Source organism: Microtus pennsylvanicus, chromosome 2, assembly GCF_037038515.1.
Source record: "Microtus pennsylvanicus isolate mMicPen1 chromosome 2, mMicPen1.hap1, whole genome shotgun sequence".
NCBI classification, from domain to species: domain Eukaryota; kingdom Metazoa; phylum Chordata; class Mammalia; order Rodentia; family Cricetidae; genus Microtus; species Microtus pennsylvanicus.
This window is the reverse complement of record NC_134580.1, coordinates 109,553,025-109,569,859: the sequence shown is the minus strand read 5'-3', so window position 1 is coordinate 109,569,859 and position 16,835 is coordinate 109,553,025. Positions and strand designations below refer to the sequence as shown.

General features: G+C 43.7%; 1 protein-coding gene across 4 annotated transcripts in view; it reads right to left on the bottom strand.

Annotated features, from left to right (window-relative positions):
- The window catches only part of Pank2 (pantothenate kinase 2), a 29,104-nt gene extending 20,443 nt beyond the window's left edge, over nt 1-8,661 (bottom strand). Inside the window, exons 1-2 of one of the 4 annotated variants that reach the window (XM_075962231.1) lie at nt 8,334-8,474; nt 327-382 (exon numbers count right to left, since the gene is read on the bottom strand). Coding sequence is in view for 1 of the 4 variants with exons in the window: in XM_075962229.1 (XP_075818344.1) it covers nt 8,334-8,586 (253 nt within the window). In the remaining 3 variants the exon portion in view is untranslated. Of the gene's footprint in view, nt 1-326; nt 387-8,069; nt 8,243-8,333 lie in introns of those variants that run through there. The other 3 variants (XM_075962232.1, XM_075962229.1, XM_075962233.1) reach the window with 3 other exon arrangements.
- Nucleotides 8,662-16,835: the final 8,174 nt, after the last annotated feature.

The following is a 16,835-nucleotide window of genomic DNA, read 5'->3' as shown; positions in this document are numbered from 1 at the left end:
CTGTAAGAACCAAAGTTCCTAGGAATAGGCATAAATTATACAAAGGTAAGCAGTGCTCTTCATCAGTAACATGAATATTAGAAGACACAGGAACATAGGCTCCAAAAAAGAAAGGGAAAGATTTAAATGTGTTAGCTAGTCAACCAGCTTTCAAGCAGGAATTCAAAACAAAATTCACACACAAGGACTGCTAGTCAAAGTCTCTGATTTATATTAATGCACAACAGCATAATTTTACATTTCCAAGAGCTGTAAGAAAGACTTTTACCCATTAGCTATAAGCAGAGGAACAAATGCATGCTAACTTTAAGATCTAAAATACTTACACAATTTCAACAAAGGACATCAAGGAGGAAAGGAGTAGAAAGTGAACGCAGCACGTCTGTCTTGTAGGAAAAGGAAAGAGAAAAAGACTGAACAACTGGAGACAAGAACAAAAAACGGACACTTTAAAACAAAAGTACTCGGGAGGCAAAGGCAGGGGGATCATTGCAAGTTCAAGACCAGCATGATTACATGTCGAGTTCCAGGCCAGCTAGTACTTCATGGGACCCCATGTCAAAAAAATAAAATAAAAATAAATAATAATAATAATAATTATAATAATAATAAAAGCAGCTCCAGAAGAGAGAAGGAACATAAGATTTTCAAATAACTAGATACAGGTAATAAATCTGTTTGGGGGTGGGGATAGCCAGGAGATCCAACCCAGGGTCTCACATACTGTAATGTGAACACCACACCACCTAGATGTATCCCCAGCCCTAAAAGATTTTGCAGGTTTTCACCAGAGAGAAATTAATTTAAGTAGACATGCTAACAAACATTAATGATTTAAACATACAATGGATACATGAGTCAAAACATCACAGGGCTGGAGAGATAGCTCAGTGGTTAAGAGCATTGCCTGCTCTTCCAAAGGTCCTGAGTTCAATTCCCGGCAACCACATGGTGGCTCGCAACCAGCTGTAATGAGGTCTGGTGCCCTCTTCTGACCTGACAGAATATTGTATACATAATAAATAAATAAATATTTTTTTAAAAAAAATCATACAGATCTCTGTAAACAGGAATATTTTTACACACAGCTAAAACAAATTTTAAGCTAGGTATGGTGGCACAAGCATGTAATTCTAGTGCTCAAGAGTTGAAGCTGTAACAGAATTACTGTAGGTGGACTTTTCTTTCCTCATCCCCAGTTCCCAAATAACCTACACAGGTACTTAGTATCAATTATAAATGCTCAGCTTAAACCAAAAAACAACTATTAATCTCAAAATATTTTACACTGGTATGAACTTTGGTTTATTGATACAAATTTAAAGTTATTTTTACTATACTATATGTATGTTTCTACTCTTGTCTGGGGTATTATGCTTATGCAACTCAATTAAAAAGTAAAGTATAATTAAGAAATACAGATTAATAGTCATCTATTATTGTCAAACTTAGGTTAGGTTTATTTTCAAGGTCATAAAGAGATTAAATTTAGATAGATGATTTTCAAACACTTCAAAGACCTACAGAATATGGCATTTAATATGTTTAATAACCTAAGGCTTTTCTTTGCGGTGAGACATGTCTGCTCCTGAAAGCACCAATCTACTTCAGAGAAGATAATGGGCACTGAAGAAACTCTGAATAGAGTTTACTTTCTTTATAGCAAAAGCTAGCCATTGGGGGGGGGGGCAGGGGGGGACAAAGAAACAAACAAAAAACCATGTCCTTGTCTCAACTGCTGACAGTATACTGTCCTAACTGGACCAGAAGGACACAAAAAAGGCAACTGTCAAACTTTGCCAAGGCAAGGTAGGACAGTCCTTCAAAATTCCCTGCTTCTCAGAAATGTGTCAGATATACAATACCTTTAGCTAAAGATAGATACCCCAACGTTGCAGAAGAACCTAGGGTGACTGACTGTCCTGATAGCAAGCAAGATGTCCTTGTAGTTAGGTAACATTTCACCCTTCTGGGGTCTTTAATGAATCTGAAGACTATTATAGTCATAGCTGAAGTTTTCCTTAGTTATGATAAAAGGTTAATTAGGTATAAAACTTTAGAGTAATAAAAATAACAGTATTTTCTCTAAATTTGCCAAATACAAATGGGCTACATATTATAACTGTAATTCTTACTTAATAACTGTTTTGTTACATATAATTTTACTATGTTAAGTTAAAACCTTCCTTTTTAACTAGATAAAAGGAGAATTGCTGTGGAATAACATCATTGGTTAATAAAGCACCTAACGGCCAGTAGCCAGGCAGGAAGTATAAGCAGTCAAACTGAGAATGCTGGGAAGAAGGGTGGAGTCAGTAGAGTCATGAGGAGACAAAGAGGGGGCAAGACATGCTGGTAAAGCAAGACAGGTAAAGCCACGAGTCACATGGCAATACATAGATTAACAGAAATGGGTTAAGTTATAAGAGCTAGTTAATAATAAGCCTGAGTTACCAGCCGAGCATTTGTAATTAATATTGAGCCTCTGTGCTGGTTATCTGGGAACTGATGGGCAGGACAGAAACTTCCATCTACAGACTACAAGTCCAAGGACAGTCTGGGCTACATAGTGTAAGCCTATGTCATCAAAGAAAAATACACGTATATAATGAAATGTACAACTTCAAGTGCTAGAAAAACAAAGCGGGCCAGACCTAGAGTAGGCAGAAGCAAGCCAGATATGGAAATGCATGTCTGTAGTCTTAGCACTCTGGAGGCTGAACAGGAGGAGCATTACCACAATATCCAGGGTAGCGAGGGCTATAAAGCACAATAGTCAGGGGGGAAAAAACAAGAGCTGGAAAGCTGATTCAGTTGGAGCACCTGCTGTACAGGAGTAGAACCTAAGTTAGTAGCCCAGCACTCAGGTAAAAAGGTGGTTGTTGCTGCACAGGTGTCTATTCCCCCATCACTGTGGAGGGTAGAAACAGGAGGATGTTGAGGCTTGCTGGCCACCAGCCTAGGTCCAAGTTCAGTGAGAGACCCTGTTTCAAAAAAAGAAAAAAAAAGGCAGGTGGTACAGAACAAGACACCCAATGTCTCCTTCTGACCTCCACACCTGTAGGGGCATGCATACCTACACATTCATGTGTACATGCACACACACCAAAAGGAAGATATAAATAAAAACAGGAAAAATATTGTGCATAAAGCTACAGTACTACTGATCAATAAATAAAATGAAGTCTTAGAAAAGTCATTAAAACAGAAAACAAGTAGCTTTTGAGTACATACATTTTGCAAGCCTACTAGTGTACTCCCATTCTTGAAACTGTCTTCTTTTTCTTAAACTGTCTCTATTTCTTTTTTTTTTGGTTTTTCGAGACAGGGTTTCTCTGTGGTTTTGGAGCCTGTCCTGGAACTAGCTCTGTAGACCAGGCTGGTCTCGAACTCACAGAGATCCGCCTGCCTCTGCCTCCCAAATGCCGGGATTAAAGGTGTGCGCCACCATCGCCCAGCAAACTGTCTCTATTTCTATTAAAATTTTCTACTAAAATAATAATAATAGTAATAATGATAACAATAATGATACTCAAGAGTCAGAGGAAGGTAGATCTCTGAGTTCAAGGCCAGTCTGGTCTACAGAACAAGTTCCAAGACAACCAGAGTGCGGAGCTATACATAGAAACCCTGTTGTAAAAATGAAATAAATAGATGGATGCATACACACATACATACATGGATAAGCAGTGACAGGGCTAGTAACATAAAAGCTCAGTGGTAGAGTGCTTGCCTAGAATGTATGAGGTGAGGTGGGGGTGAGATATTCTAGTAACTAGTAGCTTCATGTGTTTGACTGGGTGTGCACATGGGAGCCAGGAGTCAACACTGAGTATCTTCCTCAGTCATTTGTCCACCTTATTGTATGAGTCTCTCACTAAACCAGAACTTAAGCTTTTGTGTATACTGGCAAGCCCCAATCTTAGACCTGCATCATGCTTTTAAAAGTGGGTGCTAGGATACAAATCAGGTCTCCATTTCTGCACAAGCACCTTACAACTGAGCTATTTCTAGTCCCTAACTTTTCTCTACAAATTAATTAATTTACAAAGTCAAAGATGAAAAAGTTCATATGGAGAGACTTTAAAATTAAGTATCTTTGGGGCTGGAGAGATGGCTCAGCGGTTAAGAGCACTGCCTGCTCTTCCAGAGGTCCTGAGTTCAATTCCCAGCACCCACATGGTGGCTCAGAACCATCTACAATGGGATCTGATGCCCTCTTCCGGCACACAGGTGTACACGCAGAGAGCACTCATACATAAAATTAAATAAAGTTAAAAAAAATAAAAATAAATAAAATTAAGTGTTTTTGTAACCAAAGTTTAAAAGAGACCCTAAGATTAGTTGGGGGTGGGGGGAACAACTCATAAAAATCTCAAGGGACAGAAGCTAACTCCATGGGTAAAGTGCTTACTGTAAAATCTGGAAGCTATAGGCCTTAGTCCCCAGCACATATGAAAGGAGTTGAGCATTTCAGCTCCCATCTGCAGTCCCAGCATTCCTAAAGGTAGGTGGGAGGTGGAGACAGGAGAACCCCCAAAAATTCATGGGCCAGCTAGCAAACAAAGGGAACCTGTCTCAAGCAAAATGGAAGACAAGGACCCAACCTCAAGATTGTCCTTTGACCTCCACCCCATGCCATGGCCCACACACGCCTGCACACGTGCACATGCACAAACACAAATCATACACCCACAACAAAAGGGTTTAAGTACTTCACAATGAAGGAAAAAACATGAAAATCAGAAGCACTAAAAAATCTTTATCACGTGAATGGGGGGGGGGAGGTGGACAGAGTAGACCTTTTGGTTTCCAAACAAACCTAGGAACACTTAAAACACAACCAGCTCCACTCAACCAACACCAATATTCCCCAAAAGTCAAGGAACCTCTTTTCTAAATTAGTATTGACAAGCTACAAAAAGCTTTGTTTTCTAGACTAATAAAATTTAAGGATATCCCATGATTGGCAATGAGTCCAAAACTTAACAAGTTCCAAAGAGCTCCCTCGTGAGCTATATCATATAAGGAGTCATCTTCAAAGAGCTTTTCCTCCACAACACCAAGTAGCACTCTGACCCATACTTCCTAAACACCTGTACACTTTACTGTATATATATATATATGTATGTATGTATATATATATATATTACCAAAATGTTTTACTGTATGTTATTATATCTCAAACAAATTTTTCAAGTTTCACTAAGCCTACTTTTCCACTTGGAAATTGAAAGAGGGGAAGGTGGCTCAGTGAATAAAGACTTATGTTCTGCAAGCACAAATCCCTAGATTGCACATAAAGAGACCTCAGCATAGCCATGCATGCATGTAACCTCAACATGAGGGGATGGAGACCAACGGGTCCCAAGAATTCACTGGTTAGCCATCCTTACTGATAGGGTCAGCATCCTGTTAGTAAGAGACCCTGACTCAAACAATCACACAGCAATAGAAAACACCTTAAGTTCTGCTCAAGACCATGTGTACATTTGAATTCTCACTTGCACACACCATACACACATTCTCTCTCACACAAAAACTGCTACCTCAATGGATAATGAGGCCTAAATAAAATACCTGGGACACAGTGTCTAACAGACTCCTAAAAATTGGTAGCGGTAGCCGGGCAATGGTGGCGCACGCCTTTAATCCCAGCACTCGGGAGGCAGAGGTAGGCGGATCTCTGTGAGTTCGAGACCAGCCTGGTCTACAGAGCTAGTTCCAGGACAGGCTCCAAAGCCACAGAGAAACCCTGTCTCGAAAAACAAACAAACAAAAAAAAAATTGGTAGCGGTAGCTATTATTAGTGTCTTGCTGTCATCATTTTTACCTATTTAAAGTAATGCTAAAATTGCCAAATATTTGCCAGGCAAGAAGAACTCTGAGTTACATCTTTACCACATATTTTTTTAGGTTTTTTGTTTTTCAAGACAGGGTTTCTCAGTGTAGCTTTGGGGCCTGTTCTGGAACTCACTCTCTAGACCAGGCTGGCCTCAAACTCACAGAAATCTGCCTGCATCTGCCTCCTGAGTGCTGAGATTAAAGGCATGTGCCACCACCGTCCAGTTTTTTTTTTTTGAGATAGAATCTTATATATATCCCAGACGAGTCTTGAATTCACTTTATAGCCAAAAATGACTTCAACTTCTTACTTCTTATCCTCCTTTGTTGTCCTCCTTAGTGTTGGGATTATATACAGGTGCTACCACACCTGGTTTATACAATCCTGGAGATCAATCAAGGATTTCTGCATGATAGGCAAGTTGTGAACCAAATAGCTATGGTCCCAGCCTTCATAATTTATTTTCTTTATTCTCTTGTACCAACAGCATGTGTGTGAGGCTATAGGACAACTTTTCAGGAGTCAGTTCTCTTCTCCTACTTTACTGAGACAGGGACTCTGTTTTTGCTCCTAGCCAATTCTACTGTCTCTGCCTCCCATCTCGCTGTAGAAAGGCTGGGATTACAGAGGGTTCTGGGTTCATGAATTCAACTATACCACTTCCAAAGAGTATCAAAACTGGGCTTACACATTCCAGTGAAACAGACTACCACCACATACACACCTCATGGGTGCTCTGAAGGCTGAACTGATCCTAAGTAATACCCCACAACCAACCATCTGCATATGGCTAATCGTCACATTAAACCTCTAGAATTGACACTCATGTCAAATCCCGCAATACAAGACCACAAAGAAATTGTTTGTGTGTTGCTTAAAAATCAGGAGCTTGGTGCATAGCCTGTAATCTCAGTACTTGGGAGGTGGACAAGAGGATCAGGAGTTCAAGGCAATCCCAGACTACGTGAGACTGTCTCAAAACAACAAAACTTGGGTGCTTGGACTAGGAATATTATAATATACCCAGTGACAGAACACGTACCAGCATGTACAAAGTCCTGTGCTCAAACCCACTACTGGAAGAAGATGAAGGCCTAAGAGGAGCATGGTAGTGGCACATCTGTAATCCCAGCAGTAAGGTGGCTGCAGCAGGAGGACTGTCCTGGGTCCATCCTGGCTATACAGCAATTCTCCATCTTAAATTAAAAACAAACAGGGGCTGCAGAAATGGCTCAGCAGCTAAGAGGAATGGCTGCTCTTCCAGGGGACAGGAGTTCAATTTCCAGCACCCATATGGCAGCTCACAACTGTCTGCAACCCAGCTCCAAGTGATCTGAGACCCTCACACAGACATGCAAGCAAAACACCAATGCACATAAAATAAATAAAATAAAAACAAAAAACCAGGTACAGCAGGGTCAGTGAGATGGTTCATTGAGTGACTCCCCTGCCAACCCCAGAACTAGGCGAAGTTGTCCTCTGACACACACACACACACACACACACATATACACACACGCTCACCCATGCACTCACCCACACACATTCACACAAGTAAATAAATGTAATTTAAAAATTTAAATCAAGTAAACGTCTTGTTTTTTATTTTTTTTAGGACAGGGTCTTAAAACTTCAGATCCCTCTGCCTTCATCTCCCAAGTGGCTGGTATTTTCAAATCTCTTGCAAAATGAAAATGACTATATTTACATATATATCAACTCTCCAAACTTTCCACGACAAAACACTACATCCAATCACTCAACTCATAGATTAAAAAAAGCTGGGAAACTGGGCTGGGCACAAACTATCCAACACAGTCCTGAATATGAGGCCACTTTCCCTAACTCTCACAGCCTGCATTAATCATTTACCTTCCTCGTGGTAATCTGACAACCAAGTCTTCACCACATGTAAAACACAGGTATGCTGTACAGTTCCTATTACAGTATCAGGGCAACTGACACTTTAAACAATAGTAAATACACAAGGCAACACACACGCACAAATTGATAGTGAGAAACCGAATTCTCTGGAAAGCGTTAACTCTCTAGGCAAAACTGAGGAGCAAGTCGACACCCATCCAAAGAAAAGGCCTTAGTGCACAGAACGCTACAGCTGAAACCGGAATTCCCGCGAACTGGAGGAAGGAAAATGGGGGAAACCTCTGGGTGCGAGATGACCTGAATTCTCTCGGGAAGAAAAGCAAGAAAGAGGCGTACGGACCCAGAGTCGAATTTTAGGCCCGTGGCGCTTCAGGGAGGGGCGGAAACAGTTAACCATTTTCTAGTGGGCTCGAAATCGCCAAATAAAAGGCTCGATTTGTGAACGCGATCGGGGACTCAAAGGGTCTGGGAGAGGAGGCGCCTTCTCAAGACGAAAGCCGAGGCATTCTCCGGAGAAGAACGGTCCAGGAGGCGGGAAAGGGGGAAGTGGCGGGGACCCGAAGCGCGGGCACCGCTCGCGCGCAACAACGACCGGGGCACTTACGCGGCCGCCTCTTCCGGAGGCCCTCGCCGCGCGGGCGGACGACCGAGGCGGTGCCGCTGAGGGAGCCAGGCCGTTCCCGTCTCACGCCCTCCGCCGCCCCGGACCCCGGCGGCGCCGCGCTACTCGCCCGGCGCCTGAGCGGCTCCCGCCTCCGCGCTTCGGCATCAGCGGACGCCGACTCGCCGGCTGCGGATGAGGTGGCGGCAGCCCTGCCCTGGCGCTCCATAGGCGCGCCGAGCCGGCCCGCTCCCATCCGCAGCTGCCGACGCTGCCGCCCGAGCCAGCCCCCCAGCGCCGCCTCGCCGTCTTCGCGCAGCCCGCTGAGCGCAGGCGCACGCGGGCTGCCGCGGCTTCCGTTGCGCCAACGTGGAGCGAGCCAATCCGAGCTGACTTAAGACGAGTGGCAGGGCTGTCGTCCAATCGGCTCCCCGACTCGAGCCGCTGGGTACCGCGCTGCCACCCAATGACAGGCATTCAGGGCAACTGAGCGGAGCAGGCGGGGAGCGATGGCGGCGGCCCACGAAGGACTCGAGCGAGGGGCGCCCCCTTTTGCGCAAACACGGGAGGGGTGGGCCGGTCGGCTCCCCTTCTCCGTAGAACTCTCCCCGGACGTCGCCTAGTCTCTCCTCGCTGCCGGGAGCCGGCGCTCGTGGATCGCGCCCTCTTTGGGCCCGATAAAGCCCCCGAAGCCACTAGTAGCCAGTGTTAGCTGAAGGAAGGACTTTGAGCCGCGTCTCACCTTAGCTTTTGTGTCTGGGGTCTGTTTCTGTAGCTGCTGTAGGGGCCCAACAACCATCCGTACTGTACAGGCACCATCTCTTTGTGTTTTGGCTACTATCCTTCATTCCCAGTACCATAAGGAAAGAAAAGACTGGGGTTGGTCTCCATGGCAACTGGCGGGAGGAGGTGGATTCTAAATCCTTCACTTACCTCCTGTCTGAAGGAGGCGGTGTGAAGGCCTGGAAGTTGGGTTGGGGTGTGTGTCTGTCTGTGTGTCTGTCTTTGTTTGTAGCCCATGGCGGTGTGAAGGCTTGAAAGTTGGGTTGGGTATGTATGTGCGTGTTTGTTTCTGAGCTTTTTTGCATGCATGTATATCTGTGGCCCATGATGGTGTGAAGGCCTGGAAGTTGGTGTGTGTGTGTTTTTTTTTTACTTTTTGCATGCATGTATGTCTGTGCTCCATAGCCATGCCCCCCAAGGGCAGAACACTTTATGGGATTCACCACAGGGTCCTAGGAACCTAACCCGGGCCTCTGAAAGAATAGCAAGTGCTCTTAATCACTGAACAATCGCTCCAGCCCCTTGGGTTGGCTTTTTGCAGAAGCCTGTTCCCCCTTTATGTGCGTGTTGAAGAACAGAAGAATTTGGCAGCTGGATTTGGTGATGGTGGTGTTGTCTTTTCTAACAGTCCCTAGGTTCCCTCATATAACAGGCTCTTCCCAACATCCCCCACTGCCAAAGGCTGCCCTGACTCCGGAAGCATTCCTATCCAAATATACCCCTAAGCCATCCCTCAATTTGAAATGATGGGGGCTTTCCCACAATTTCCTAAGTACCTTTTCTGAGAGGCAGTAGTGTCCCCCTAGTGACAGCCCTCTTATCCTCACTGACTCCCATCATCAATAGTACCAGGCTGAGCTTCTTTTGGGTCTGTGGAATAATAGTCCCATGTTCACTCCAAACTAGTGTCCCACGATGTCAGACTAACTCTGGAAACTCTTACTTCCTAACTTGAATTTTCAGCTCCTGCAGGAAAACACCCCATTGCAGATCTAACAAGAATACCCATAGCAGAGCTGAAGAGAGCAATCAACAGTTACCAGCAGAAGACCAGGATTTGATTCCCAGAACCCACATGGCGCTGACAACCCTCAGTAACTCCAGGGGATCTCACGCTCCTGGCCCTCCTGGAGTACCAGGCACCTACATGCTGTCCAGTCACCCTGTCTCTCTCTTACATGTAGCCACTGTGCCAACTCAAAGCACTAGGCTAGGGCCTGAGAAGAGCTGCTTCTACACTTTAGGAATTACCACTAATATATGCAGACATCATTGGAATTCTGAATTATGTGCAACCAATAAAGATGAAACATAGATGAGACAAAGTAAGAAGCATCAAAGCCATACTACTGAACATAACAGCCCCCCCTTCCTCCTCTGGGAGAATCCTGCAGTGTTCATTGGATTTACAAGCCCAAAGTGCTTGCTATCACAGAGGAAACTGCATTCTTGCTTCCAGTGTTGTGTGCAGACTGGCTATCTGGCTGTTAACTCCAGTGCCTGCCTCCCACCATCTGTAGCAGCTGAATACGTCTCCCCACTTGCTGATAAAGTCAAGGCCTTCTTAGCTAATCCACCTATATTTGTAGCCGCTGCCCCCATGGCAACAGCTACCACTACTGCTCCTGCTTCTGCAGCCTCAATCAAAACTGAAGCCAAGGGAGAGTCAGGGGAGTCAGGCACGGATGTGGGGCTTTGACGAATTACAAAACTCCGACCAATTCAGCCAGTTTTATTTGTACAGTACAGAAATCAAGGCTTAGATTTGAGTGATGGACCAATTATCTAGAAACAAATTTTAAAAATGACGGGGAACTAGGGATATAAATCCGCTAGAAAGTGCTTTCTTAGTGTGGAGAGGCCTTGGATTTAGGCTCCCAGCGCAGGAGGAGAAGATAAACTATTCACTGCCTTTGTAATTAAAAGAAGGCACAAACCATGCGGTGGTGGCACCTTTAATCCCACCTTTAATCCCAGCACTCGAGGCAGAGGAAGGTAGATTTCTGAGTTCGAGACCATCCTGATGTACAAGAGCTAGTTCCAGGACAGGCTCCAAAGCTACAGAGAAACCCTGTTTTGGCACAGATTGTAGCCAAGCATGGTAGTCCATGCCTATTATCCCAGCATTCAGGAGGCTTCCAAGTTCAAGGCTACCTTGGGCTATATAGGAATACTCTTGTCTCAAGAAGAAAATGGACAGCACAGATTGAAGTTTCAATAAATTAGTGAAAACCCCTAGCTTTTTGAAACAGCATTTTTTTTTTACTACATGATTCTGGTGGCCTCAAACTCATGAGGTAAGGAAATTAGGAGTAACTTAGCTGGCCTTAGGGTTTTTTAAAGGTACAGTTGGGCTGGAGAGATGGCTCGGTGGTGAAGAGCATTTGTTGATCTTGCAGAGCAACAGGGTTCAGTTTCTAACACCTACGTGGTAGCTCACAACTATCCAGAGGAATTAGACTTCTGCACTCTTCTGACCTCTGCAGGCATCAGGCACACCCATAGTACACAGACAGACATGCAGGCAAACATACACATAAAATCAGAATAAAGAAGTACTATCAATGAAAACAGGCTGGAGGATCGTGCCTGGCTATCATGGGATGGCAAGGTAGTACTGGTAATTATCAGGAAGCCTCAGCTCAAAATGTGATCTTGTCTCAGGTTGCTGAAGTGTCCACACAACATAGCAGCTGGCTTCTCCAGAGCTGGTGTCCTATGAGAAAATAAATAGAGGTGACAGTGTCTTTTATGACACAGGCTGGGAGGTCATGCTCCGTTATCTATATAATATCCTGTTACTAAACAGGCCAAATGTATTCAATATGGATTGGTATCACACGAAACTATCAGGAGAGAGAAACAATATGGATTGGTATCACACAAAACTATCAGGAGAGAGAAAATTCTTAGAAGCAGCGGAGAGCCCACAGTCTGCCCTAGGCTTAAAATGAGTCCAACCTCATTTCTCTTCTAAGTGATGAGACAAACCTGAGTTTCCGCTGAGTTTTCATGCAGCTAAATTACAGCGTCACCGTAGAGTAAAAGATGATATTGTCTTTAATTACTGTTGTTAGGACCAAAATAGCATCATCCAAAAGAGGAGTTCTGGGACAATGTCCTAAACAGAAGGCCCTTGGCTTGGGTGAGCAGAAACCTAAAGACCATTATCTTCATGGAATTAACTAAAAGCCCAAATAAACTCTTCTCTCCAAAGTTTCCTTGGAACTGCTGTTTTATCAAAGCAATGGAAAAGTAATACGGGGTTGCTCATCATTTCTAGGCCCTTCTATAGATAGAATATATAGATGGATAGATAGCTTATATATAGTGTGTATAAGCATGTATGAGGGGGGAGAAGAGGCTGAAGTAGACTTGGATGTCTTTCCTCAACTAAGCTCCACATCTTTCGTTGTTTGAGACCCAGTCTCTCACTGAACCTGAGGCTCACTGATTCTGCTTGGCTGGCCGGCCAATGGGCTTCAGAGAGCCTCCTGTCTCCATCTCATCCTCAAGGCAGGGGGAACAGACAAAGCACCATGTCCTGTTTTTTCTGTGTGTTCTAAGGAGATGAGCTCGGGTCCTTATGCCTGCATGGCAGGTACTTTGCTGACTAGGCCATCTTGCAAGCCTCAAACTCCATTTTTAAATCGAAAAACACATCATGAACTTATGGTAATATTTCCCCATTAATTTTTATAGTTGCTGACATTTAATATATCTGACTTATCTCACCCTAAACTTCAAGTTCTAACAACATTGACACGTATCTGGTTTATCAATAAAAAAGGTAGTGGTTTTAGAATTAAAATGCTAATTTTATTTGCAGTTCTTCATGTCCTTAGGACATACCATAGAGAGGATTGTTATATTTGAAAGTTACTTGAATTAATTCCTCTTCATGGAGATCAGCAATCAACACAATTGTTTTCCATTTCAACTCAATTCAATTTGAGAAGGGTTTAATGTTAAAATTTAGTTCTGAGAATACACTGAGTTGGAAGAGTGCTTGCCTAGCATGCCTAAAACCCTGGGTTCGATCCCCAGCACCACATACATCAGACACGGTGGAGCACATCTGTAATCCCAGTACTTGAGAGAGAGAGGCAAGAGGCTCAGATGTTCAATGTCATCCTTTGCTGTATGGTGAGTTCAAGGCCAGCCTGGTATACATGAACTCCTGTTTCAATAAATAAATAGATAAATAAAAGTAAGCAATATTTAAATTTAATTTTATAATTATGTAGACTAGTAACATGGTTTCCAGCACAAAATCAATATATAGGTGTTATATTCAGAGAAGCCGTTTCCATACGCCCATCTTCTCTCTCTCTTCATAGAAAATTACTGTGGTTAAGATGTGGTTTGTTCCCTTTAAAGATTCCTGTATTAGAAGCATGGCCCCTAGAGTGACAGCAGAAGAGGCTGAGACCTTTGGCAGATGGAGTCAAGCTGAGTTTATAAGTGGATCCCTTTCCCCATCCTCATCTCTACCATCCTATCTTGCCATGTGATGATGACTCTTTTCTTGCTCCCACCATTGTTTGACACGAATTGATGCAGCCAAGGGACCCAGCTAACCTGGACCTGAACAGAAAAACTATGAGGTACTAATTGTGGTGGGTGTTTTTTGTTTTCTTTTGTTTTATTTGTTTTGGAAAGGGGAAATTGGCATAATTTTCAGTGGTTTAGTACTTACAGGTACACCTCTACTATTGTTTGAATGAGCAGCCTGTTGTAGGAATTCATTCCACCAATAGATTTGGAGTTACGGGTCTTAGGGCATGACTTCTTGTCTGCGGACATGATCTCTTATTTTGTGTGTCTGTGTGTTTATTTTTTTTAATTTCATTTTACATTCCAATCACAATTCTCCTTCTACCCCTCCTCCTGCCCTCCCCCACCTCACCTCTGCCCACTCCCCATCTACTCCTCCCAACAAGTAAGGTTTCCCATGGGAAGTCAACAAAATCTGGAACATTAAGTTGCAGCAGGACCAAGACCCTCGCCCTGTATTAAGGCTGAGCATGGCATCCCACCATAGGGAATGGGCGCCAATAAGCTAGTTTATGGACCAGGTTTAGATTCTGGTCCTACTGCCAGGTGTCTCACAGATAGTCCAAACTTCACTACTGTCTCCAACATATGGAGAGCCATTTGGTCCCATGGAAGCTCCATAGCTGTCAGTCTAGAGTTCATGAGTTTTCACGAGCTTGGTTCAGCTGTCTCATTAGATTTCTCCATCATGATCTTGACCTCCCTTGCTCATGTATTCCCTCCTCCCTCTCTTTGATTGGATTCCTGGAGCTCGACCTGTTGCTTGGTTGTGGATCTCTGCAGCTGGTTCTGTTAGTTGCTGGATGAAGGCTGTATGGGGTATTCACCAATCTGATTACAGGTTAGGAACATCCTGTTGTAATTTGAATGTAATTGGTTTCCATAAGCTCTTAGGGAATGGCACTATTAGGAGGTGTAGCCTTGTTGAAGTAGGTGTGGCCTTGTTGGAGGAAGTGTGTCACTGTGGAGGCAGACTTTGAGGTCACATAAATGTTCAAGCTCCCCCCAATATCTCCATTCACTTCCTATTGCCTACAAATCAAGGTGTAGAACTCTCAGGTCCTTCTCCAGCACCATGTCTGCCTGCATGCTGCCATGTCCTGCCATGATGATAATGGACTAAACCTTTGAAACTGTAAGCCACCCAATTAAATGCTTACCTTTATAAGAGTTGCCACGGTCATGGTGTCTCTTCACAGCCATAGAAACCCTAAGACATACACATACAAATTGATGTCTGATAATTATTGTCAACTCAATCAGTTTAAATCACCTAGGAAACACACCTCAGGCATTACCTGTAAAAGTGTTTCCAGAAAGGTTTAACTGAGGAGGAAAGGCCAGTACTGAATGTGGTGGTGGTAGCCCACGCACTGGAATCCCGACTGATGACACGGGTGACAGCTGGTAGAGCACCAGCATTTATCCCTTCCTCTTCACTGTAGAGACAGTGTAACCAGTCACCTCACACTCCTGCCACCATGTTTCCCTGACCACTCTCAACCCATAAGCCCAAGTGACCCCTTCTTTCTTCAAGTTGTTTTGCTCAGGTGTCTTGTCACACCAATAAGAAACAAAACCAGAAGTAGACCAGAAGTGTGCTTTACAGCAGCTCCCAGTTCAATCAAGCGGACAAAGTGGACCATCACACTGGGGGCAGATACTGTGGGCCAGCAGGAAGAAGGACCTCTGACATATTCCCATTATGACGTGCCATCTGACCAGAGGTCCAAAGCAATGGTGGCCCCTTGATCACAGACTGGAACCTCCAAAGCCAAGAGCCAATTGAACTGTTTGTTTTTCTTTATAATTGTCTCAAGATTGCATTATTGGGATGGACAGCTGACCAATGTAACCTCAAACAGGTGTGAGGAATGGTATTTGATCACTGAGGGAAAATGATAATGGTACGTGGCCAGTGGGATCCTGGCTCTGGTTTTTCCCTGTTCTCCACTTCCTCAGCGGTTTAGGTGTTTCATCCTGCGTGTGGTTAAAACCCCAAAACCACAGGGTCCTCAATCAACTGAAACAGAGACAAATTATTTGTACTGTCATGTCATTTATTGTCAGAAACTCAATTCATCCCAGCTTGGCCAGATCACATCATAGGGTGCGGTAAGAGATACATCCAATTTCAGCGGGATAAAGGGCATCCACTCTCAATCATTGTTCTTTGCCTTTATTTAAAACAAACAAATAAACAAAAAAGTTCTTCAGAAACGCAGTCTCAGTCCACACTCAGGACTGAGTAAGTTAGAACCTGGTCTTGCATGTCTATTAAATTTTGACAAACTCAGAGTTTTACATGTGTTCACATATTATCCATGTGGTTATGCCTTAGTTGTTGTTTTAATGTTTTTGCTTTTCGTTTTGTTTTTGGTCAACTTGACACAAGCTTCAGTTATCTGGGAAGAGGAGCCTCGATTAAGAAAATGCCTCTATCAGATGGCCTGTCTGTGGAGCATTTTCTTGATTAGTGATTGATGCGGAGGGTACAATCCACTGGGGCTGGTCCTGGGTGGTATAAGAAAGCTGGATGAGGGTCTAGAGAGAAGACTCAGTGGGTAAGAGCACTTGCTACTCCTTCAGAGGACCCAGGTTCATTTCTAACACTTATATTGGATGGATCACAACCATATATAATGTCAATTCCCAGGAAATCTGATGTGTCCAAGGACACCTGCACTCGTGCACACACCCACATGCACACACATACCTTACATAACTAACAGTAATGAAAATATTTTAAAAACCAACAGAAGTTAAAAAAGAAAGCTGGCTGAGCAAGACAGAAGGAACAAGCCAGCTTCTTCATGACTTCTGTCCACGTTCCTGTCTTGAGTTCCTGCCCTGACTTCCCTCAGTGATGGAGTGGGACCTCAGAGTTGTAAGATGAAATAAACCCTTTCCTCCCAGGCTTACTTTGGATTGTGATCTTCTATCACAGCAATAGAAATCCTAACTAGGACAAAATAAAACATATTTTTTGCTAGAAATTGTGGCGCACACCTTTAATCTTTAATCCCAATACTCAGGAGGCAAAGGCACAAGAACCTTGGTGATTCTGGTCTACACAGCGAGTTCCAGGACAGCTAAGGCTACACAAAGAAACCCTGTCTTGAAAAAACTAACTAAATAAATAAATATTTTTTTTTTAATTTTCAA